At 32.1% G+C, this 25,771-nt stretch overlaps 1 protein-coding gene across 2 annotated transcripts in view; it reads right to left on the bottom strand.

Annotated features, from left to right (window-relative positions):
- Nucleotides 1–25,771, bottom strand: part of LOC118202453 (CD109 antigen-like) — a 148,951-nt gene that overhangs the window by 48,667 nt on the left and 74,513 nt on the right. For both annotated transcript variants that reach the window (XR_015042626.1, XM_085822147.1), the window contains exons 23-28: nt 23,842–23,983; nt 23,411–23,587; nt 13,571–13,652; nt 13,223–13,379; nt 11,204–11,266; nt 10,928–11,102 (exon numbers count right to left, since the gene is read on the bottom strand). Coding sequence is in view for 1 of the 2 variants with exons in the window: in XM_085822147.1 (XP_085678273.1) it covers nt 10,928–11,102; nt 11,204–11,266; nt 13,223–13,379; nt 13,571–13,652; nt 23,411–23,587; nt 23,842–23,983 (796 nt within the window). In the remaining variant the exon portion in view is untranslated. The remainder of the gene's footprint in view (nt 1–10,927; nt 11,103–11,203; nt 11,267–13,222; nt 13,380–13,570; nt 13,653–23,410; nt 23,588–23,841; nt 23,984–25,771) is intronic.

Raw genomic sequence — 25,771 nt, forward strand, 5'->3', positions numbered from 1 at the left:
TACATATTTTTGGTCATAGTCATTATTTTAGGAAATTTTTAAATTTTTATACTTTTATTTTAATTGTTTGAGTTGCATTGTCTCTTCACATAATTGTTTTAAAATTTTCTATTTATTCCTTCAAACTGAGCATTTTAAATATATTTATTAATATAAATTTCCCAGAATATGATTTTATTTATCTGAATTGCGTTTCTTTCAGAAAAATACTTTGGTCACCCAGACTACGATACGTTTGAAAACTGCATATATTAAAAGAGAAAATACAGTAAAGCAGAGTTAACACGCCTTTCAATGTTCCGTTCAGAAAAGATATATATAAATAAGAGAAATGTATAACCGAAATTTTAACTTAGGATGACTTGCATACACTGCTTTAACTCCTTCACATACAATCCGCCCGACACAGCCCTACATTGAAACAACCAGAACTGCCCGATAATGGCCGAGATTGTAATCTTCTTTCTTCCCTACCCCTAAGTTATGCACTAGCAGGTGCACTTTCCCCAAATGCATTGTATCAGTTTACTGCAGACAGCTTGTCCTAAGAGGTTTTTTTTATCTTTTGTTTGATTGTGACATTTCGTTGTTGATTCTTTTGTGGAACAGTGTGCAAACTTTAAACAGCAATAAAAGAGCAGTTTAAAAATTTAAGGATTAAATTTATTTTTAAACAATTTATTCCTTCCTATAAAAATAATGGAAATAAACAAAATCTCAGTCGTGATCATAACAAAGCCGGAAAGGCTTGTTGATCTGACCTTCAGAATAGTTTTATAAAGAACGGGGTCAAAGGCTAATGGAATCTTTGTTAGAAAGTACAAAGCATGTCATTCGAAATCTTCACACCTATTTTCTGTGTTAATGGACGGAGACGGAAGGAAATTGCTGTGAAACTGGAAACGTATTTAGGCCGGTTCTGGTATTTTACCAATACAGCTTAGCGAAGGGTCTGGATTTTAAAGAGTTAAACAGTTTTATCCTACATTTGGTTTCTTAAAATGTTATTCATATTTTAGTCAAATATTTTATTTTTGAAATCGCAAGAATCAAATATCATAAGATTAAAAGGCTTTAAATAAAAATTAAAAAAAAATACAAATATTAAATTTTACGCAAAAATTTATTTTTTCTTCTCTTTTTCTTCAGGCATTCTACGTTATTCTTGCTCTTTTTCTTTAGGCATTCTGCAAGTATATTAAAAAGCATCCAACTTTTTGAAATATCTTGGTATTTCTGACAATCATTTTAAATAAAGTTATTGCCTTCCATTCCATAAAGGCCCACAAACGCCTGAGCGGTAAAGTCGCTGAACACTGGTAGTTCACTCTGAGGTTCGAATCCCGATAAACGGACTGGTTGCATGGGCTTTTTTGTGGATTTTCTCATGTGTACCGTGTATGCCAGCTGGTTTCCCTTAGAAAGTTCTTCACGAAGGCATCCTTCCTTTTAGGCAGATAGCCCTGCTTTGCCTTAACTTAATAATCCAATTCAATCCATTTCATCAGTATTTGATCACAGTCGTTATCAGTCTTTAGAGGCTAAACATTTTGAAGGTATGAGATGAAAGGAAAGACTGGTTTCATCAAGAGGTTTTGGTTTATTTAATTATGACAAAGCATACTAGGGCTTATGGTAATTTCCGGTTATGTTTTTACCACCAATCCTCAAATTCCATATCACAGATTATGTTCTTACTGCATTAATATAAATATTAACAAGACATAGTGCACAATAAAAATTAAGCTTTATTTCGGAACTTCGCGCACACTGCCCAACAGCCTGCCTGTTTCGCTCTGCTCGCTACTCGTAAGAAACTTCTCCTCTAGGGTTGCCACACTTATCGGAGGGCGCAAGGCGCGCTCCTTATCGCCATCACCACAGAGTTTCCCCCCAGTTCCTTTAATGGCTATTCAAAGGAACGACATAGGTTATGAAATTATCTCAGAGTATCCGTGCTGTCGGGTATTTTTTTTTTATGATTACAAAATTAAAATATAAAATTAGAAAAGATCAAAATGAAATTCAATATATAACAAGGTATTGACACATATAATAAACATGAAATAACAAGAAATATGTTAAGATATGAATTTAAAAAAATGTTTTAAATTGTTATGTAAGAAGCAAGTTTCTTAGGGAAGTGAACATGTCTTCCCGATCTGGTGACAGTTTGTGTCTTAGAGAGTTCGTTTGCAGATTTATTCTGCTGAACTGTCTTTAAGTCTTTATTTGTTTTCAGTTCAGGCAAATTAGAGTCCGAAAGCAAATAGGCTGGTTTCACACGGTCTATAGACACAGTAGATTTCAGACCGTTAACATCAATTGTGAAAGTTTTGTTCGTTCTAGAAAGGACTTTATGCGGACCTGTATATGGTTGGCACAGAGGTGGCTTTACTCGATCGACACGTAAGTATACATGCGTACACGACTTTAAGGTAGCACTTACGTAACATTTTTCTTGGCAATGTGCAGATGTTGCTATTGGATTCAATTGTTGCATTCTATGCCTAAGATTCGTGATAAATTGTGTGTCATACGGAGATATCTTAGATGACGTTATCATATCACTAGGCAGCTTGAGAGTTGTGCCGTACACCAGTTCAGCACAAGATGACTGTAGATCTTCGCTTTACGGCTGTCCAAATACCAAGCATAACAACTGGTAGTGTTTCAGTCCAGTTATTGGTCTCGTGAGCCTTGAGAGAAGATTTTAAATGTCGATGAAATCGTTCAACAATGCCGTTGGACATTGGATGATAGGCTGTTGTTGTGATTCTGTTCGTACCCAAAATGAGCGTGAATTCTGCAAAAAGTGCGGATCTCATTTGAGAACCTTGGTCTGTTGTTATGATCAATGGGCAGCCAAAACGAGATATCCAACAGTTGAAAATGGCTCTGCAAATGGTTTCCGTTTTCATATCCGGGATGGGAATGGCTTCAGGCCATCTGGAGAATCTATCTATTAGAGTCAAAAGGTACACATTGCCTTCTGATGGAGGTAACGGTCCGACGATATCCATATGGATTTCTGAAAAACGTGCATCAGGAAGAGAGAATGTGCCCAGTGGTGCTTTAGTATGCCTAGTAATTTTCGATTTTTGGCAAGATTCACAGGATTTCACCCAATTTTTGATATGACGTTTCATATCAGGCCATACATAACGAGAACAAATAAGCTTCGTAGTAGCTGCAATTCCTGGATGTGACAGATTATGCAGATGATTAAAGATGAGTCTACGAAAGGAATTCGGAACAAATGGACGAGGAATGTCCGTTGATATGTCACAAAGAATATTACCATCAGAATATTGGCACGGTTTAAATTCCAGTTTCAAAGATGATGTGTTGTTTTTGAGAAGGTCTTGTACCTCCGGATCATGCCGTTGAGCTTCCGAAAATTTTTTAAAATCCAAAAATGGAGATTTTGTTATGGAATCAATTTCGATTCTTGAAAGAGCGTCAGCAACGACGTTTTTTGAACCTTGCACATGCCTAATATCAGTAGAGTACTGAGAAATAAAATCTAAATGGCGCAATTGTCGAGGTGAACATTTATGAGGGTTCTGTTTAAAAGCGTATATTAACGGTTTTTGATCCGTATAAATTATAAAATTTCTGCCCTCTAACATGTGTCGGAATTTCTTAATTGCAGAATAAATAGAAAATAATTCCCTGTCATACGCGGACCATTTCTGTTGACTTTTACTGAGTTTCATAGAGAAAAATGCTATAGGTTCCCATGTTTGTTGAGACAACTGCATAAGTGTGCCGCCTATTGCGACGTCTGAGGCATCTACCCAGATGCTTAGCTGGGCTCCGGGAATAGGGTGTCTCAAAAGGGTAGCCTGAGCAATGGCATTTTTGGCAGCAATAAAGGCTTGTTCAGCATTCTCGTTCCAATTTAATTGTGGGGATGAATCCTGAACACGAGAACGAGATTTCTTTTTATTAATATAGCCTTCTAACAATTTTATTAAAGGAGAAAGAATATGTGCTGCTTTAGGTATGAAACATCTATAAAAGTTAAACATGCCTAAAAATCGGCGAAGCTGAGTGAGAGTGGTAGGTTGAGGAAAATCTAAAATACATTTGACTTTGTCAGGAAGAGGTTCAATTCCGTTTTCACTAAGGTGAAAACCTAAGAAATCAATAGATGTTTGACCAAAGGTGCATTTTGAAACATTTATGCAAAGTCCATATTCCTGAAGTTTGGAAAATAAAGCTTTCAAATGCCTGCAATGTTCCTCAGAATCTTTAGAGGCTATGAGCAAGTCATCGACGAAAGCGTAAACGCCTTCTAAACCCCGTAAACGCCTTCTAAACCCGACTTCATCTATAAAACGTTGAAAAGTCGCGGATGCATTGCATAAGCCGAATTGCATACGGGTACTTTCGAATAAACCGAATGGTGTGCATATGGCGGTTTTGTGGATGTCGGCTGGGTTAATTGGTATTTGATGGTATGCCTTAATCAGGTCGACATGACTAAAAATTTTAGTACCGTGCAATGCAGCAGTAAAATCGGCTAAACATGGAATAGGGTATTTGTCTTTTATTGTTTGAGCGTTCAATGCTCGATAATCTCCTACAGGTCTCCATTCCAGACTTCCCTTTTTTGGAACCATGTGAAGTGGGGATGCATAATTGCTGCTCGAAGGTCTCAAATGCCCCAATTGCACCATAGTTTGAAATTCTTGTTTTGCTATTTTTAAGCGATCTGGAGCTAACCGACGAGGTTTTGCAACCACAGGTGGACCTTTAGTTATGATATAATGAACGGTGTTATGTTTAACAGGTTGATTAGGATCTGGTAATCTAGTAACTGAAGGAAATTCTTTTAAAATTTTGTGATATGGTGTATCACTAAATACAGTTTTTACTGAATAAATGCTTGCATTTTTCACGCAACCGACGGTTTTAAAATGCGTTTTTAAATCTTTGAGACATTTGTTTCTGAGATCAGGCACCAATTCAAAGAAATGGAGAAAATCTGCTCCAAGAATAGGTGTATTAACATTTGCTATAAGAAAAGTCCATGTAAACTGTCGTCTTAATTTGAAATCCAAAGAAAGTGTTTTTTGACCATAAACATGAATAGTAGAAGAATTAGCAGCGAAAAGTGTTTGTTGGGACGAATTCCGTTTTTGAGAATTATTTGCTGGAAGTAAGGACACGTCAGAGCCGGTATCGACCAAGAATGAAAGGTTTGTTCTACGGTCACGAACGAACAGGCGACGTGAAACTTGAGGCAAAGAATAAGTCGCCTCTATTCTTTGCTGGTTTCGTTTCCCTGCCATGAACAAGGTTTTGTACATTTGTCATCTCTACACTTTTTCCCAAAACGTCTATGATACCAGCAAACAGAATAATCTCTCCTTTTGGAATTGCTTCTTTCCTTATTGCGATCTCCGCGATTTGGCGAGCGACCATGAGAAAGAGAAATGCGATCAATACGTTTGTTTAATTTTTCTATTTGTTTAAATAATTTATCCTCAAGAGACTGATCGACTGTGCGAGAAACAGCACAAGTCCCTGGGGTTGGATTTACTTCTAAAATTCTGTCGGCAATTTCTGCAGCTTTATCTACAGTTAAATTGGAAACCGCTGCCAAAATAGACTGAACAGTCGAAGGCAAACGTTGAAGGAATAATTCTAACATTAAGTTATCAGGAACATTTAAAGATTCTGCTCGACGTTTCATATTTCTAAGCAAATCGGAAGGTTTTCGAGAACCTAATTCTTCTCCAGATAATAATTGGCGAATTTCTTGCTGAGAAGATTCTCCTGAACGATTTATTAACTCAGTTTTAAGCTTTGCATATGGATCAATAGGGTCTGGTTTCATAAGTAAATCCCGTACTAGTGATGCGATATCTGGAGGAAGATGAGAAACTACATAATTATATTTAGTAATGGATTCTGTGATAGGTTTGGGGGTGGCAAGAGCAAAGGTACTTTCACACATAATAAACCATAAAGATGGGTCTGATCGGTTATAAACCGGAATTTGGACGGCATGAACATCAGACATTGTGCAAGGTTTTTAAGCCAAAATAAAAGCAAAAATTTAACTAAAGAAAATGAAATTAAATGATAAGTAGTAAACAGAATTATAAAATGATCTATAATTACTACTCATCTGTGATTCGGAGGATGAAAACCGATGTAATCCATTACTTCTGGTTTGGAGATCTTGAGTGATGGCTTGTAGTCAAAACCGAAAGTGCTTGAGAACTGTTCATACGGCTTGATTTAACACAGTCCGGGTTACCATTATGGAAATTTCCTGTTATGTTTTTACCACCAATCCTCAAATTCCATATCACAGATTATGTTCTTACTGCATTAATATAAATATTAACAAGACATAGTGCACAATAAAAATTAAGCTTTATTTCGGAACTTCGCGCACACTGCCCGACAGCCTGCCTGTTTCGCTCTGCTCGCTACTCGTAAGAAACTTCTCCTCTAGGGTTGCCACACTTATCGGAGGGCGCAAGGCGTGCTCCTTATCGCCATCACCACAGGCTATCTGCCTAAAGGAAGGGATGCCTTCGTGGATGACTTTCTAAGGAAAACTGGCTCGCATACACATTACACATGGGGAAAACCACGAAAACGCAAATGCAGGCAGCCCATTCGCGGGATTCGAACCTTGGACTGAACTACAAGTGTTCAGCGACTTTACCACGCGGCCTCTGTTTCATCAGGAGGAAAAAAAAAAAAAACATCTTTCGGTGACATCCACATACATCACTGGATAAACTCCTGAATCTTCAAACAATTCGAATGAGAAAATCATGGGATTCTCCATTTATGATACGATATGATGTTCTATAACGTAATTTAAATTTATACAACCATATAGTCTAAAACCAGTCCCTCTTTATAAACCATATTTGCAATGATATCGTTTTTGTCTTTTCTGTTAACCACAAGTTCAATTGATGGCCTTAGCTGGTGTACACGTCCAAGTGTTTTGTCTTTGAACACCTAAATTCTTTGAAGTATCTTGACAGTATCTTCAAATGCGTCCAACTTTTTGAAACATCTTGGTATGTCTGACAGCCAATTATCCCTGCAAATTTTTGCTTACTTTTCTCCCTAATTTTCTTTCCTTCTACAGTTATTTTCAGTGCTCACACAAGAAAATTAAGATTTTTCGATTGCTAGACTTCCATAAATTTTGCATTCTTGTCAATTTTTTAAAATATCAATTACATGAATTGCATTTCAACTGAAGACAGCTTTTCATTTTCTAGTCATTTTACTGTAAATAAAGTTTAAAGGGGGGGGGAAGAGTTCAAAAACTCACCACCAGGGAAAAAATAGCGCTGTATGCAATATTGTTAAATGAAATAAGACATGAAAATATCTGTTTAAAATATGTTTAACAGTTTCCAAAATGGGTTACAAAGCATGTTCAATGTAGCGTCCAGCATTTTCCAAAAGCAAGTTAAATCCTGTTACTGCATTCTCAACAGCAGCTCTTAGCATATCAGGAGGAATGTTACGGACGTGTCAGTGTAACCCATTTTTCATTTCTGCCAAATTGTTTAGATTATCACCATAAACAGTGCTTTTGAGATAATCCCATAGCCAAAAGTCACAGAGGTTGAGGTCTGGTGGGAAGAGGGGAAATGTTGGCCTATAAGACGTTAATTCTATTACATTTTAATTTGAAGCTAGCTATACGTTATATGTATACCATGCGTAAAATTTTCGCTTTTATGGAACAATAAACAATCGAAGCAAATATACTTAGGATAATGGACCAAATCTGAAAAAATTTCCCCTCTCTCCGAAAATAAAATATTGAAATTCTGACCTTGAATTTATTGGATTATCCGAAATATTCAATTTGACTTATCTTCTAAGTCCTAGTTCTGACACCAATGCCGTCAAAAATTCCGAATTACTGAAGCTGAAGTAAAAGGCCTAGTATATATTCACTGTATGTTAATAAAGTAATCAGAATGTAATAAAATAGATTATAGAATTTATGCTGATGCAACTTTTTGTCTGACAGCACAAATGTAATGGAAGAGAAGGCTTGCAGAGATCTGTTTTTGACATGCCTCTAAAAGTAGATGTCATACTCCTTTTGTCTCTTCAATGTCAAAAAACTTTCCTTTGAGAGGCAACTTTAGTTTTTGGGAAAGAAAAAAAATCCCAAAAAGACAAATTTGAAGAACATGCAGGATGATTGAGTACACATACTTATTTTCAGAACACAAGCGTTTCTCCAACTGGTTATTGAATAATGAAAAGATACATTGTCATGCAATATAAAACATTTGGAATACGTTTTCTAACTGAAAACATAAGATTAAAAGTCATCTGCTTAATTCACAGCCATTTACAAGTCAACTACTCGAGCAATTGCAGAATAGTTTTGATCCTCAGCTTATAAGACAAACCTAATATCACTGGATTTAAACACATCTTTAATCTTCCGAGAACGTTCCTTCTTTAGCTCATATTCCAAGAATATTATATGAATACAATTATTGTAAAAGAAATTGAATATTCATTTGCACTACAGCTTGGTAGTTTACTAACGAGTTAACAAAACTTAAATTCAGCTTTTTGTGTCTAAGAATACAACAATATTTTAAATATTTACAAATAAAATATTAAATTGGAGATTTAATTCGAGCCTCACCAGTTGCCCAGCATTTGAAGATTGTTAAATACTAATTGTTTGTTGCAAAGTCTAACTCAGGCTCCATGGTTGGTTTTCGTAGTTTTCTAGGTTCTCTTTACAAAGGTTCTCTATGAAAGCATCTTAATCAAATAGCTCCCATGTTTTTTCTATGTTCAAATAACCAACTAACCTAGTTTAAGCGCGATTTCCAAGTGTAGTTACTAGCAAAACCCGAATACGCATTAAAAATCATGTAGCTTGCCAATCAGGAGTAACATGAAAGATATGGCACCAATAATTGAAATGCTGTTATGGTACGCTGTTTCTAAACTTAGATGGTCATTCCTTAATTAAATATAATTGATTTGTAACTTCTACTAGAGCTGACAGTAAGAATTGAAGTGTAAATAAATAATATCATGTGCAATCTTGATTAATATAAAATTAAAAATATTTGCATTCAGACAGAAAGTTTTTTGAAATATTTGCAATTACTTTATAAGAAGGATTTATTAATAACCATAATAATTACTTATTATATTACTGATGATTAGGATTCAGTTCCTGACAATTACATTCTAAATTAGAATTTTAATGATATAATGAAAATACGCTACCCACAAAAATACATTTTAGGATAAATTGTTGATTTTTTATGTTTTAAAACTTCTTAAATTCATTTAATAAACATCGTATCCTTGTCGTTAATTGAATCCAGAATGTTGGGTGTCGTTTATATAATTATTCTTACTTGTCTACAGAACCTGCTGACTTATCCAGCTATTAAGTAGCTGCAGATCATTTCTACTCAACCATTTAACTTCCATTAATTCAGTCTCTATAGAGTTGTATGTTTATATCATAATTTGACTTTTATAAAAAAGGTATTTTCATAAAATTCAAATAAACATCAAACGAAAATTCTCAGTTTTAGACATTTCGATTTGAACGAAGTAAAATAGCAGACGATAAAACGCCGAAGATAAAAATTTACTCTTATTTTTTTTTTTAAAAAGGAAGAAAGAGAGAAATTAAAAAAAAAAAAAAAAAATAGTTAAAAATTTGAGTAATATCATCTATAATTTAGAAAAATAGCTTTTCATATAATATTAATAAATATTTATTATGCATCATTGAGGGATAAAATTTCATATAATTAATTCTCCGTAAAATTTTACTTGAAATTTAAGGTTAAAAATAGCTGTGGCAATTCACTGTAACAAAAGTCCATAAACCACATTTGGCGTTATTATCAGCCCCCCCCCAAAAAAATGATGCCAAATTTCAAAATGCGAAAATATGTACATTCATGTATATCTTAGAAAATTTTGAATAAAAAAGTCTAATTTTTGGCAGATATGCTTAAAAATACACCTAGTTTAAGATGATGGTAAAAATTTTATAGGTAATAATTCAAAATTTTTTTCGAAAAATTTTTAAAATTATTTAAATATAGAAATTTAAAAAATAAAACACAAAAAATTGGTAGATTTTATTTGGAATGAACCTAAATTTTGAAATGTGAAAGGAAAAATAATAAAAGTTTAATGAAAAAAGAGATATTAATAAATATTTACCAAATTCAATAACCATTGAGGAGCTAAAATTATAAGAGCTAATATTTTAAAAACTACTCGTACGATTTTGACGAAACTTGGTATTCTGGCATAATTTGAGTCGTAGAATCGAAATATGGAAAAAAAATTATATGTTATTTCAGAAAATGTCCGATTTTGTGTCAAAATACCTATGTTAGAATAGTGCTATATATAAATCTAATATGCATCCTAAGTTGCGCTTTCAAGAGATGAAAAACGCTGTTTGAATTTTGTCAATCGGCCCAGTAGAACGGGAGATGTAGAACTGTCCCTTTTTTTTTTTAGCAGTGTACATTTCTTAGTGCTTTTAACAGGAAAATCAGAAATACTACAGTTTTATTTATAATAATATAAAACTCAGTTAAGAAGATTAATTTTACATGCAACTCGAATAAAAGCTTAAACGAGTTGCAGCAGTATACAGGTATACAGTTGGACTTAAATAATTTAGCAAATCAGCACTTGGTGAAATGATTATGATATATATTTCACACCAGTCTCATGTTTTCAGACCAAAAATGCAAACTTAATGGTTTCTCGCTTTGCCAACTAATAAAAAAGAAACAGAGTAAGGATAATAAAATTTGGGAAGATAATTAGTTTACACCTTGCATTTATATAATTATGTAAGTTTTGTGATATTAGACAGCAAAATTATTAAAAAAGATATTAAGCTTACTTTCTCTTTCTGCCATATTCAAAAGCATTTGGAAAGCTCTATCCTTCGAAGGACTGTCCACAAGATGTAAAGTATACGTGACAATAGAAACAACATAAGGACTAGAAGTAGATAAAAGTTCTCTTTCTATATATCGCTGTGCTAGAATCATTTGTTGACCATATTTATCTTGTGCCTATAAGTAAGCATAACATTTAAAAAAAAAGGAGTTACCAATCAATTTCTTTTAGTAAAGCTCTATAGTATTAACTCATGTTTACTACCCATTAAACTTACCTTGCTTTCAAAAAGGGTCATTAGTACAAAGGCAGTTAAAGCAGCTCCATTTTCAGTGCCTCCCTAATAAGAAAAGAAAAAAAAATTGTATTTACACATTATTATGCTTAATTAATAGGAGAATCTTTAAATTTTATTTTCATATTTAAATGACTGTTTCCTTAAACACAGTTTTTATCCCTCTGAAATTATTTTTGGAAAATTAGACGTATAATCAATTGTTATTTAATGTCCATGAACATTCAGTAAAAATCCAATAAAGAGTTCTATTAAACATAATTTGCCTAAATCCCTTAATGCACGAAAAGAGTTGAAATCTAAAGAAAATAACTGGCAGAAATAAGTTCTGAAAAATAAGAAACAAAAGTTCCAACCCTTCAAGTAATTAACATATGTTTAATTCATAGTAAACTACACAAATTAAATTTGGAAATATCTAAAGCTGCATTTTTTTAAATCAAAAGTTAATATAAATTTGAATAAAAACTGATTATCCACTATATTAGAAGACAAGATAATCAAAGTTAATAAAATCATATGTTTAAATATTATTTAATCTAATCGGATAATTTTCTTAACAAACAAGTAAGCAATAAATAAATAAAATTAAGTAAAATATTCATATACTGCTGAGCTATTCCATCTTGTCATGCAATTTCTTAAAATTGAGAATTCTTTTATCAAGATTTTGTTTCAGTTGCTAAGCATTTTGATGGGTGGTAAAGAATCTTTTATTACATTTAAAACTTAATTTTTTCCAACAGGCTTTCGGATTTATAACTAGATCAGAGAATCTAAGTAAAAATAAATTTTTCTTTTAATCTGATGATAAACCATATTTTCTTTAGCCGTATTCAGAGTTGATCCTTGTTTTTATTGAAATTATTGCATTAAACAGAATTCTTACCGTTTACTGAGGTTTGAGGTAAAATTTAACCTGTGGATAAAATACATTAATCATTAAAACTAAACTAGCATTCAAAATAAGCAATATTTTGACATTTTACTGAAAAATTTTAATTATGTGTCCCGAATAACAACACTTACTAGTGTTTCTTCAATGTGACAGTATTTTTTAACCTATTTTAACAACACTACCAGATTTAAATTAAACTTATTGCTGCAGACAAAGGAAAAACTTAATTGGGGGGAGAAACCAGACAGAGTGATTAAATTATGAAACATTACTATTCCTGTTCCTATTTGATGATTATGAAACATTACTATTCCTTTGAATTGTACAATCTGATTATCATCTAATAACAGTTTGTATTAGGTTTTGTTTTCAGCTTACTAAAAGGTTCATTAATTCCTTGCTAAATCACTGATAAAAGAAAACATATTAATAAACAGCAACAATTAAATTTTAAGTATTTATATAATATAATATAATACAGAATACATTAAGCGAAAGATGATTTCACCCAAAGTCTTGAAGATTATGTAAGAAAATATCGCTGAATGAAAAAAAATTACTATTTTATCTCCTTAAACATTAGATAAATGCTTCCACAATGATAAATATACTGCAAAATTGCATCATATGGTTTTACATTTGCAGGAAAAAAACATATTAATATGAAAACTTAAATACGACTTTCAAATAATTTCAGTATAGCAATTTCATTTAAGTACTATCTAATAAACATATCACTTCCCATATTTTTAGATTTGCCATTCATGCATTTGGATAAACTTGAAAGTCAAGAAACTAGGCTCAAATGACACATATATTTTGTTTAAGATTATATACATATAGAAAAACAAACTTATAATATATTAAAAAAATTAATTTTATGCATGAAAAAATATAAACAACAGACTTTAAAAATATTAAAAGTTAGATCAAAGAAATAATTTTTAGGGCTGACATCATATCTTGCAGATATTGAATTTGTATAACAATTAACTTTATCATTATAATTCATAACATCAAAGTTTGAAATGTATGATATTAATCATATGCATAATAAATATTTTGAAAATAGTATTCTGATTTTCAGTTCTAATCATGCATACCTGCAAGGCTTTGTGATGTACTTCACCAGGCTCTGTAAAAGAACCATCTGAACTTTGCTTAGCTATTATCCACTCTATCCCATCAATTAAAATTTTAGGATCAATATAAATATACTTTTGTGCCTGAGAAAGGGACCGAATTGCATATGCTGTCAGCCTGCAAAAAATGAACAAATTAATAATTCTTCCAGCAGTTCTTATACAAAACACTGTCACTCCAGCTTCCTGTGCTTATCATATGTGCCCTACATTTTATATGGTATTTAATTTTGAGAAAAATATATATCTTAAGGATATGTTTAATAAATTCTTATAATTCAAATGTATAATAAATTTTAAAAATGATACCATGTGCTTCCACTACGATCTCTTTCACCAAATGTGCTGAATGAACCATCTTCTCTTTTATATGTTAATTGACGTTGATAACCTAATAAAATTAAAAGTAATTGACTGAAAGAAGGCATTTGTACACACACACATATATATATGCAAGCATACGTTTGTGTATGAGAGCACTAACCACAAAATTGTGTATTTTTTATTTAAAAAATAATATGCTGTATATCCAGAACATGTTACAACAAGAAATAATGAATACATTAAAAAGCATAAAAATAATAACTGCCCAAATTTAAGAAACATCACATATAAGATAATATTGCAATTTTTACAACCTCTAATATCATTTTTATACTCTAATTTCCTCTTCCTGTTCTAAAAACATTCTTATAATTATTCCTCCTAATCTGCAGTACTCTCTGATTAACAATTTATATGCAGTCAAAAGTCATTAATTCGGACACCCATAATCCGGACCTCAAAGCTACAAACTTTCTGCGCATGCGGCTGCGAATATGCGTGTGCGCATGCGCTAAATACATTTACGCATGCGCGTTTAATGTATAACGGACGGTATAAGCTAAGCTAAAATTATTTAATTCAGTTAATGTTGCAGATTGCGTTGTTCCTTAATCTTCGAATTGGATCCGGCTTATTATTTTTTTGCAGACTGTTAGAGCAATTTTATAAAAGTAAGCTTGAACTTTCGATTATGCCAAATAGAATTTCCGATATATATTTACTAATATGTAAAGGATCTACAAAGCAAAAGTATGTTTCGAAGTCCATTAAACAAAATGTGGAACTGCTGCAAAAAATGGATAAAGACATAATCCTTTGTTTATCTAACCATTCCGAAATCTGTTTATCAATTTCACGCTGCTCTGCAACGGGGAGGGGTGGGGGACGCCGCGGCACGCAATGATTTGGAAGTTGATTTGTCAGCACTATCCTTATCTTCAGGGCAGATGTTTTTATTTTATTTGGCTTATAATTCCTTACTAAATGTAGTATTTCATCTCGATGTACTCTGTCTTTGATATGATTTAAATCAAATTCCTCGTCATTATAATTCGCTTCCGATAGTGAAGAAAGTGACACAGAGGTTACTGTAAACGAAAAAATTTCGTAGTAATTAGTCGGTATTCTCGACACAGCAATTATAGGACTTCAACAGTGGAACTTTATAACTGAACAAGAAATTATGTCTGTTTATAGAATTAAAGAGAAAGTATTATCACATAAAAAAACGAAGCAACTTAAACAACTTACATTGAAAGAAATGTTTAATAAAGTAAACAAATAAATATTAAGCTTTTTTTTTTTTTTGTAAATTTTGATACCCTTTAGATCATAATTGTTCTTTAATTCATAAATTACAGTTTCATATTTTTAATTTTATAATAGACTTAAGAGTGTCATTTACAAAATCTTTTTTTGCATGTGGAAAGAAATTTTTGTTAAATTTCTCCTCATCAAACACTTTGAGAAAAGCTAGTTGAAGTGCGTAATTATCGCCAAGCACAATGTCAATATAAAAGGTTACTGTTGAGAATGAAAAGCTGAAATTTAATTCATGGCTTTGCATCTACAAAAGCAGAGTATTTTGGAAAGTCCAAGATGACAAATGTCATTCTGAAAAAGACAAAAATACTTTATCGAAGCACATGAATCATATACAAGGACAGATACAATAATTAAAATATTCTTTCACATTTCAAACTAAGATTAACTCTGATTCTCATACATTCTAGAGACTGACGTCACCTACTCCAGATTGAATCACTTCAGTTTGCAACATCCTTTCCCTGTTGAGACTTGGGAAGAGTCTAAAATTTATAACAAATATAACTGACTAATTGCTGCCTTTTAGGCACTCTTAGGCACCTACCAGAAGAAGTTTTATCATTCCATTATTAAATTATCAAGAAACAAACTAGTTTGAAATCTGGTAGGTAGGTATAAATAGATTTCTTCTGACCTGATACAGATTTACCTAAAGTACATTTTAACAACTCTTTTTACAATGCGAGCCAACCTTTCCTACCAGCCTTCCCACTAGGTTGCAGTAAATGGCATGAATTTCCAAATTATTTTATGCGTGAAGCTCTCTCTAGAAATTTTGCTTGAAACTAATTTTAGAAAGATCACTTAATGTTTCTCTGAAATTGGTTTCATTATCAAATAAGCTGTGCTTGACCTTTTTCATCAAATAATAAACCATTTAAGTGGGGGGGGGGGTCTGAAAATAAAGAATTCACTAGTTCTAGATGAATGGCTCAAAAACTGCACAAGTAAACAATGCTATGCACATCTTTTCCCCCAATTAAAAAAAAAAGTTAAGCCAAATGAATTCCTATAACATTGAAAGCTACACAATCTGTAACTCACTCTGGTGGCACAACTGTATGTTAACTTGACGTACATTTATCTTTAAAATGCATACATATCATGCAATTATATATAAAACATCCTTAGTTGTTTTCCCAGCTTTAATTATTCAAAATCTTTCTTATAATATGATTTGCACTTTTAGAATACCAGCACGAGAATTTTTCATGTGTATAAACTTTAAAAATAACCTGATTAATTCACATTTGTCTGATAACAATACTGGATATACGAAGGATTCTTCATCATCTCTATGAATTATCTTAGTTCTTGTTCTTAAAATATTATCCTTATTTTTACACGCAACAAAGGTCAAAGATTTTATATGAAGAAAATAATAGCTTTAAACTAAACGAATCAAACACTTTTTCAAATTTTCCGTTTCAGAAAAAGAAAGGACGTTTACACTTGTTACAAGTTTCCAATATATATTTACAAATCTTAAAACCCACGCAAATATTCATATTAATTTATCATAATTTGGTATTCTGTTTAGATGACAAAGCATGTGTCTTTCTCCAAATGAATAATCACCATTTTAATATTTTTTTGCTCTACATCTACTTCTTTAGGCTGTCTATCAATTTCACCAACCAGTCAGCTTTCAGGACTTTCTTTTAGCCATGAAGACTCCTCGCACTACCAGGAAGCAATGCAATCATGCCCCGAGTATAACAGCTATGTAACAGTAAATCAGCAATATTCATATCTTCCAGAACATTTTTCCATGCCAGAGGGTTTGACAACAGACGAATTTCTTTACCATGGCTGGTCACGAAAAATGACCAATTTCCCAGCTCTTTTATCATCAAATAGTTGTAATAGAATCAGACAAAAGTGTTGTTTTAAGATCTGGTAGACCAAGCACTTTGATACTAGAATGCACAAGCTTAACACTACTGTAAGTCATCAACTCCAATCATGGTATACTCAAGGGTTTCAGATGAGTTACTCTAGACTTTGCTCTAAAAAGAACTATCTTCATACCAATTAACTACTTATTACAGTGGAAGTTTCCATTGTAAGATGGATCATCTGTAAGATCAGTCTTTTAAAAGATGCATTATAGAGGCATTCAACAAATAAGAGCTAGAGCAATCTCCAAATACAACTCGACAATTTCTTGCCCTTCATTACAAGGGGTAAAAATCTACGAAAACCTCTGTATTTGGATGTAACAGATAACATCAAAAAAAGCTTTTTCAATGTCAGCCCTTATACCAATTGGATACATTTTGAAACAATCAAGAACATAAGGTATCATTTCTATAAGATTAACTCTTTTAAATAAACAATTGTTTAAAGAGGGTTTTTCCCTCTCTGAGAGCTAGAAGCATCAAGAACTGAGTGAATTTCCAAGTTTTACTTTCTAATTTAATCACTGGCTTATGAGGCAAAAAGTGATATTCATTATTCAATTCAAATTCTAGTATGCATTCAATGATACTTATTTTTTCCCATTCCTGAAATACTTTTTGATAATCATAAAGAAGTTTACTACATTTAAACTCACTAATAACTTTTACATGTCTCCTCCAAGTTAGATCCATGGCAATTTTAGTTCATATTTCCCATCAGGAAGAAATTTTATTTTTCCTTCAAAATCAGTTAAGCTATCTTTTTTTCTTAACAGTTCGGAATGAATTGGCTATTCCTAACATGCACAAACAAAGTAGTTAAAATGCTACCACTTGTCGAATTCTGTTTTCCAATTACCATCCACCCAAGTTTAACTTTTATGGCTGTTTAGACCTGAATCTAGTTTTACTATGTTCTCAGTCAGCAATTTCCCCTCCTATGCTATCCAGAGCTCCCAGTTTAGCTTCTATGTATCATATAAAACTACCAAATTGGCCTCAGTTCATCCAGCCATGGCAGTCCTCATACCCACGCTTAATAAAGCAGGAAGTAAATTTGGAAAAGCAAGTCATTCCTTTAACTGTTTGATGACCTTTAGATAATTCTCCACTGTTGCTTGAAAGCTCTTAATGAGATGATCCACTTTCAATTTTGGCTTCACAGACTGCACTAGATATTGCATCTTATTTTCATTAGGTAGTGACGTGTCTTCACGAATCATCGAACATAAGTTACAAAAGGACAAGTAATTTTTTGGGTCATCTGAAAATTTCTTCAGCTCAATTTTTGGTAATTTAATTTTTCTTTCTTCCTTCTAGCTACAAAAGCATTTTGCAATCACTTTTCCAATTTAGCGCCAATTTCTACATGCTTGTCTGTGTATGTTTCAGCTCCTTCAAAATCATCAGTGTGAAGTTTCCTACCTTTAGTACACTTTCAGTAATTAAAAGTTGATAACCTTCAATCTCTGGAACTTATCAAGGAATTGCAGCTTTAAAATGGAAACCTAATTTATATTCAACTTTTGTAAAGAAGTTGAATATAAATTTGTTTATATAAATTAGCTCATTTTTAACTGTAAATTATATAAATTAGCTATAGTTTATATATATTAGCTCATTTCAACTATAAATTAGTTGAATATAAATTAGCGCATTTTCAACTTCTTCATACTGAGCGAAATGACATTCTCAGCCCCTCCTATTGTGCTTTAATGCAGACAAGGTAAGAATTAAACCTAAAAAGTCTCCAGGTAATAATTAAACTTAATAAATCTCCAGGTAATAATTAAACTTCAAAGTTCTAGATTCAAAACAACCGTCCCACCAAGGATACCACGCACATATGTTCAGAACAAAAAGCTAAAATTTAATTGATGGGTTCACATCTACATGAAGCAGAGTGTTTTGGAAAGTCAAGGAAGACAAAAGTCATTCCAAAAACACTATATTGAAGACACTATATACATGAAAACACTATATTGAAACACATGAAATATATAAAAGAGACACAACAACGAAATTGTTATTTCATGTTTCATACTAAAGACAAACTCTGATTCTCATAGATTCTAGAGCTGACATCACTCTACCCTAGCTTCAATTCACTTTAGTTTGCAACAGTTACCATGCTCTCTGTTTTTCAATTACTAATATTAAAAATTTGAAATAAAAAAGTTCAGATATCGCCGTGTGAGTAACTTCTTATTTGTTTTTAATAATTCAAGGCTACTAGAGTTTGGATAATCTTTATCTAATTAAAAATTAAATAAATGATACAGTCAAAAGTCGTTAATCTGGACTCGTCGGAACTTCGGCGATTCCGGATTATCGATTTTTCCGGATTAGAGATCATCAGTTTAAATCTGGTAAGATGGCATGCAGAAATTATAAAATTAAAAATATGAAATGGTAATTTATGAAATAAAGAACAATTATGATCTAAAGGGTATCAAAATTTACAAAAAAAAAAAAAAAAAAAAAAAAAAAAGCTTAATATTTATTTGGTTACCTTATTAAACATTTCTTTCGATGTGAGTTGTTTAAGTTGCTTCGTTTTTTATGTGATAATACATTCTCTTTAATTCTATAAAGAGACATAATTTCTTGTTCAGTTACAAAGTCCCGCTGTTCAAGTCCTATAATTACTGTGTCGAGAATACCGACTAGTTTGTCAATCGAAATTTTTTCGTTTTCAATAACCTCTGTCACTTTCTTCGCTATCGGAAGCGAATTATAATGACGAGGAATTTGATTTAAATCATATCAAAGACGGAGTACATCGAGATGAAATACTACATTTAGTAAGGAATTACAAGCCAAATAAAATAAAAACATCTGCCCTGAAGATAAGGATAGTGCTGACAGATCAACTTCCAATTCATTGCGCCGCCGCGGCGTTAAAGATAAACGTTTAAGTTTAGATAAACAAAGGATATGCCTTTATCCATTTTTTGCAGCAATTGCACTTTTTGTTTAATGGACTTTGAAGCATACTTAGATCCTTTACATATTAGTAAATATATATCAGAAATTCTATTTGACATAATCGAAAGTTCAAGCTTACTTTACTTTAATAAAATTGATCTAACAGTCTGCAAAAAAGAATAAGACGAATCCAATTCGAAGATTAAGGAACAACGCAATCTGCAACATTAACTGAATTAGATAATTTTAGCTTAGCTTATACCGTCCGTTATACATTAAACGCGCATTCGTAAACGTATTTTGTGCACGTGCACACGCAATTTCGCAGCCGTAAAGGTCTTGCGCAGAAAGTTTGTAGCTTTGAGGTCCGGATTATAGATCATTCCAGATTATGGGTGTCCGAATTAATGACTTTTGACTGTAGTATTCATACTGAAATGGATATACCTATGAGTTCTTGTAGAATGCTTCTATGTTTAGATGTATGCTGGTAAGCTTACGTCTGAAACTGTCACAAGCTACATCAAGCTGATTTTAGCACTTTGTTTTTATTTGATGAAAAGGAATTTCATATACAGACATGTAGAAGCAAACCAAATTACCATAATTTCTGGAAGAAACGACACGGCGTTTACGTGTTTAAAACTTAAATTTTCAGCGGATGCGGCGTTTAGGTGCACTAAAAATAAAATATTTCCTATGATGGTCATTGTGCATAGTTTGAATAACTTTGTCATTGTACATAGTTTGGATGACCTTGTCATTGTACATAGTTTGGATGGCCTTGTCATTGTACATAGACCACTCAGTTGTTGCCACACAAAAGACCACTCAGTTGCTTTTTGCGAATGCTATTTTGTTTACATTCTTTCCCTTGAATGGACCTACATGCCTTATTCATTCTAAACGGGATCTCAGAACAATAATATTCTTCCCCCTTTCAAATCAGCATTCTCATCATTTTGTATAGTCTCTCTCCTCTGCCATTCGATGAATCTTCCATGACCCATCCTCTCTTCACCCCTGCCTTTTCTGCAATTTTTTTCAAAGACCGACACGACTCCACCTGCCTCGCAATAACAAACTCTGACATATTTCCTCTTCAGCATGAATCGATTTTTCTTGGCATTCTGCCAAATACAGATCCCATCAGTTAGGGTACCAGCACATCCCACCAATGGTGGTGGTAATCTCAATGGTGTTGGTAATGTGTGAAATTTTAAAATTTGAGGGTCATGTCTGTGATTTCAGCTTGCTGTGATTAGTGTTTCTTTATCTTGTAACAAATCATAATGCCACTGTAAAATCTGCCTGCTAATGAAAAAGAGTGTGGCTTTAAATTCGTAAGTAATGTTCCACAAAGTTTGGTCATTTATATTATTTTTCTCTCTTAGCTTAAATTTGTTTACATACTTCTTATTTTATAAATAAATTTTTTGCTTAAAAAAAAAAAAAAAAAAAAAAAAATAGCACTCTAGTGTAGAATTGGGTGCTCCTTCGATTAGCTACAATTTTTTGTAAAACTTTGGCGATGAAATCTCATTTCTGGTTACCATGATAGTTTAACTTTGCTTTAGCTTCCTGATTTTTTTTAAAATAAAAATAGATTGATGTTTACATGGTCAAATTTAAAGCAGTGCACAATGCCTAGTTTGTGCAATTCTGGGATGTTTTTTTAAGTGAAAACAGATCGATGTGTACATACATGGACATAGAGTTTATGCAATTCTTTGACTTCTTATTTTGGTTTTGTGTAGTGGCCATTTTGAAATTGTGTCTTTCTGGCACTGATCTTGGTGTCAAAAAAGAATCGCCAAAAAACAAGGGGCACCCAATTGTAAACTTTTACCAAAATTAGAAGCTGTTTGAAATACATATTCACACAAAATTAAAATTTTGGTACTTTTTTGTTTTGTCAGCGAAAACCTCGCCAAGCAGACTTTATTGGCGACAACACACAATATACACATAAAAAATGTTAACAAATGTTAATTCTAAGTTTTTTTTTTATTATTTTGGAGGCATAAATATTTTAATATTGTTTAAAAATTTTTCCATGGGTCTTTTATGTCCTTTTGCCACATAAAATTTGGCGAAGTAACTTTCTAAATGATGATGTGCTGTTCCTCTGTGTTTCTTATTTTGCCATTTGGGCTTAACCCATAGTCTATTTTTTGTGTGTGCTTCCAGTTTCCAGATCGACACAATTGTATTTATGGTTCACTTTGAAATGTTCGAAACTTTAATCTTCCAGTTTTTCAGTGCAATATGATTTCCATGAATCGGAATATATTGTAGTTCCTTTTTGATATTTTCCTTTATTGTCTCTAATATAATACTCAGGATCAATTTGGCACCTTCAGAAGGAAACATTCGTTTGTTTCATGACAAACTCCACCAAAGATCCACTGTTGTGGTAAAATCCGTCACGCGTTGTTTTTGTGTTTCGTGAATATACTTTCATCCACTTCAATGATTATACCAGGTCCTCCTATTTTGTGTTGTTGACATTTAAGTAAAGAATCCACACAAACATCTCGCATGTAGTTATTCCAATCTACAACTGTTCTGTGACTAATTTCCAATTGCTTTTCACACCATTTAACTGAAGTTAAATAGTTCAGTTAAATGATTCAGTTAAATTCATCCTTTACTCCAACCATAAATAAATCTTACACACTTCAAGAAATTCAATCTCGATGACTCAAACCATGTGCCTTTCTGCATACTTCTTTTAATGCAGCAGGTTGCAGCGCCATTGAATTTTGTCTTGGAAATATAATTTCATTTCATGATTATTATCACAAATAGCAATGTTAGGCAAAATGTCTTTCGCTTGAAAGAATCTGACAGATTCTTCTTCTCTCCTGGGCAAATCTCAAAGTTTCATTGGTCCTTTTTATCCATTTTTGACATGTTTGTAAAAAGACATTAATTTAAGAATTTACTATACTTTCATGGTATAACATTCTGATTTGCCGGTTCACACCCCGCGACCCCAAATTATGTCATTTCACGTAAACTACGCTACAAAAATCTGATTCTCTCAGTAATTATCTACATTAATTTCAAGTTAAACTTTAGTATGGAATACAAGTTTAAATTCAAGAATTATTTCAGTATTATAATTTTAAAATTCTACATAACTGTATGCCAATATTGAAAGAAACTATTAATCTGATAAGAAATAGCAGCGACTTGTTTTGAAAATGTGGCGTGAAAGGTTATCAGCAAAGATATTCCGTTTGGCATCCGTTGTGCCATTTTTGACGACTTGTGCCGGCGAAATAGAAAAGTACCAAAATTTTTACTTATATATTCTCTTTAAACAACATTTCTACAGTATTCTAATTTGTCATACTATATGAAAATCAGAGATAAGGACACATTTGTATGATATTTTTATAATTCAAAAAGAAAAAAAAAATATATTCCACTTTTCCATCAGTAAAATTTATGTTAAACCTTAATCTTATCTTGGAAGATTTCTTATTTCCACAAAAGTACTTAACCATGCAATGGTGATTTGCTACTTAAGTAGATATGAAAATACACAAATAAATGAATAAAAGTAAATGAATTTTACACAAAAAGTACAGTAATATTTGTAATCACTAAAACAATTAAGTAAAATGACAAAAACAGGTTCAGAGAAAATTTTAACTCTTACCGTATCTAAGATCAGAAATTAATTTATCCTTCATAGCTGCTGTTAGGCTATTTGTTTTCAATAAATAATCTAAAGCAATGATTCGAGGAACAACAGTCATGAGGTTTTGTTCTCCACAACCAGTTGGCATGTATAATAATTTGTTAATAAATTTAATACAAGGTCCCATCAAGTCTCCTTAAAGTTAAAAAAAAAAAAAAAATCAGAATCTAAACTGCACACAACTTTTTTCTTAATAATTTTAACACAGTTCAAATGAATAAGAAAATATATAATAAACAAAAACTAAATCAAATTATAAGAAGTAAATTTACAAAGTTCATTCAATTAACAAAATTTAATTTCACAAAAATCTTATTCATCTTTTTCAACTTTGGTAAATCATATTTGTGAACATATATACTCATATATATATATGAATTAATGCTTACCACTTGCAGATAAAACAATTTTCCCAGATTCAGGAATAGAATTTCTTGGAACTGTAGTTGAAACATTTCTTTTTAAAGGTGAATTAGGATTTCGCAAATCAATCAAAAATGCTTTATTGAAGTACTGGGTAGAACCTTCAGGCTTTTAAAATATAAATACAAAAAAGAATAAAACAAAAGATAAATTTAATTTAAAAAGTTTTAAAACTATTCTTGCAATTTATCTCAGAACTACAGTACAAAGTCAGCATTTCTGGATTTGACATTTTTCTGGATATTAGAACATCAGTTTAAATCTGGTAAATGGCATATAGAAATTATAAAATTAAAAATATGAAACAGTAATTTATGAAATAATGAAACACTCATGATCTTAAGGGAACCAAAATTTAAAAAAAAGTTCAATATTTGCTCAAAAATTTCAACTTTATGCTTGTCTTGCTTTATTAAACGCTTTTTTCAATGTAAGTTGTTTAATTTGCTTTGTTTTATGGGCTAATACTTTCTCTTTAATTCTGCAGATAGATATAATTTCTTGCTAAGTTACACTATTCAATTTCTGTAACTGCCAAGTACAGAATTCCCACTAAACTGTCAATACAATTTTTTTTTTTCATTTTCAGTAACTTCTCTGCCACATTCTTCACTATCGGTAGTGACATCTTTTGGATTTAGAGCCACACTACAGATCTCACGGTCTGTTAGTTGATTAATGATTGGGGCACTGTTATCGCAATAAAAAACTTCCATTATATCTTTAAACTATTCCAATAATTGGACAATTTTACTTTTTGTTTGCTATTTCTGAACACCTTCAAATTCATGGCTATCACCATACAGCTTAGTTAGTGTTCACTAATTTGTGAATCACGTATTGGCGATGTATCTGGAGATTGACGACTAAAAATACTGTTCTGCAAAATTATTTCTTGAATAGCCCACTGATGAAGTTAAGCTTGAATAATAGTAGTTTTCATTATACTTATGCCTGTTTCCTGCACATGATTAAGGTTTATCTGAGTCCTGAATACTAAATTCCCACATATACTTATCCACATTAGACTTATCTAGGGACAACATTAAGTATTCTGTGACCCAGTGCAATCTCTGCAGATCTGAAATTCTGCTGTCGAGCACCTCCCTAAATTCTAAAAATTTTGCCATCCCTTAATTTTGTTGCTTGGTGCCTCACTAACTAGACTTTTGCCTCCCCTAAATTCTGTTACCACTACAGCCACACCAGCTCCAGTTATTCTGGGCTTATCTAAATAACAAATTAGTTATTCTCATTTCAAACAGCACTAAATGCAATTTTTTGGCTTATGAGTACCATGTATGAAATCTACTTTTTACAACACCCTCAACACTTTGCAGTGGAGTTAAGCTGCAGTCTGTAATCATTGGCAAGTGTAATGCCAAGATAAAAGGTTACCCATGCTCTTTGATAGTCAATTACTAAAATTTTTAAAAAAAGTTTAGACATCATTGCATGAGTCACTTCTCATGTTACAGCGTGTTGATCGTCATGTGGTAATAAAAACAAAAAATAATAAACAAGGATATGCTAGACTGGTGTTGATGCTGAAATGAAATTGAGAAATAGGACCCTCCATAATTATTCTGAAAAAATATCGTGTACAGTATAAAAAAATTCTAAAAAATTAATAAAAAAAAAACACTGCTGGTGATCTAGAGGTCCAGATTATAGATCAAGATCATTACGGAGATTAGGCATCTGGATTTTGGACAATGTACTACACTACTTTTTTAATTATGTAAGAATTTACAATGATTAAAAAATAATTACAAAAATATATAGTATACAGCAGTATTTTTAAGAGCTAAATATAAGAACATACTGCTTAAAAAAAGATAAAAAGTGCAAAATCAATTAGAGGAATAAAAGAGTTTATGAAACTATACACTCATT

Source organism: Stegodyphus dumicola, chromosome 8 (assembly GCF_044657685.1).
Source record: "Stegodyphus dumicola isolate Sdum_Otavi_A_Nest chromosome 8, ASM4465768v1".
Classification (NCBI taxonomy): domain Eukaryota; kingdom Metazoa; phylum Arthropoda; class Arachnida; order Araneae; family Eresidae; genus Stegodyphus; species Stegodyphus dumicola.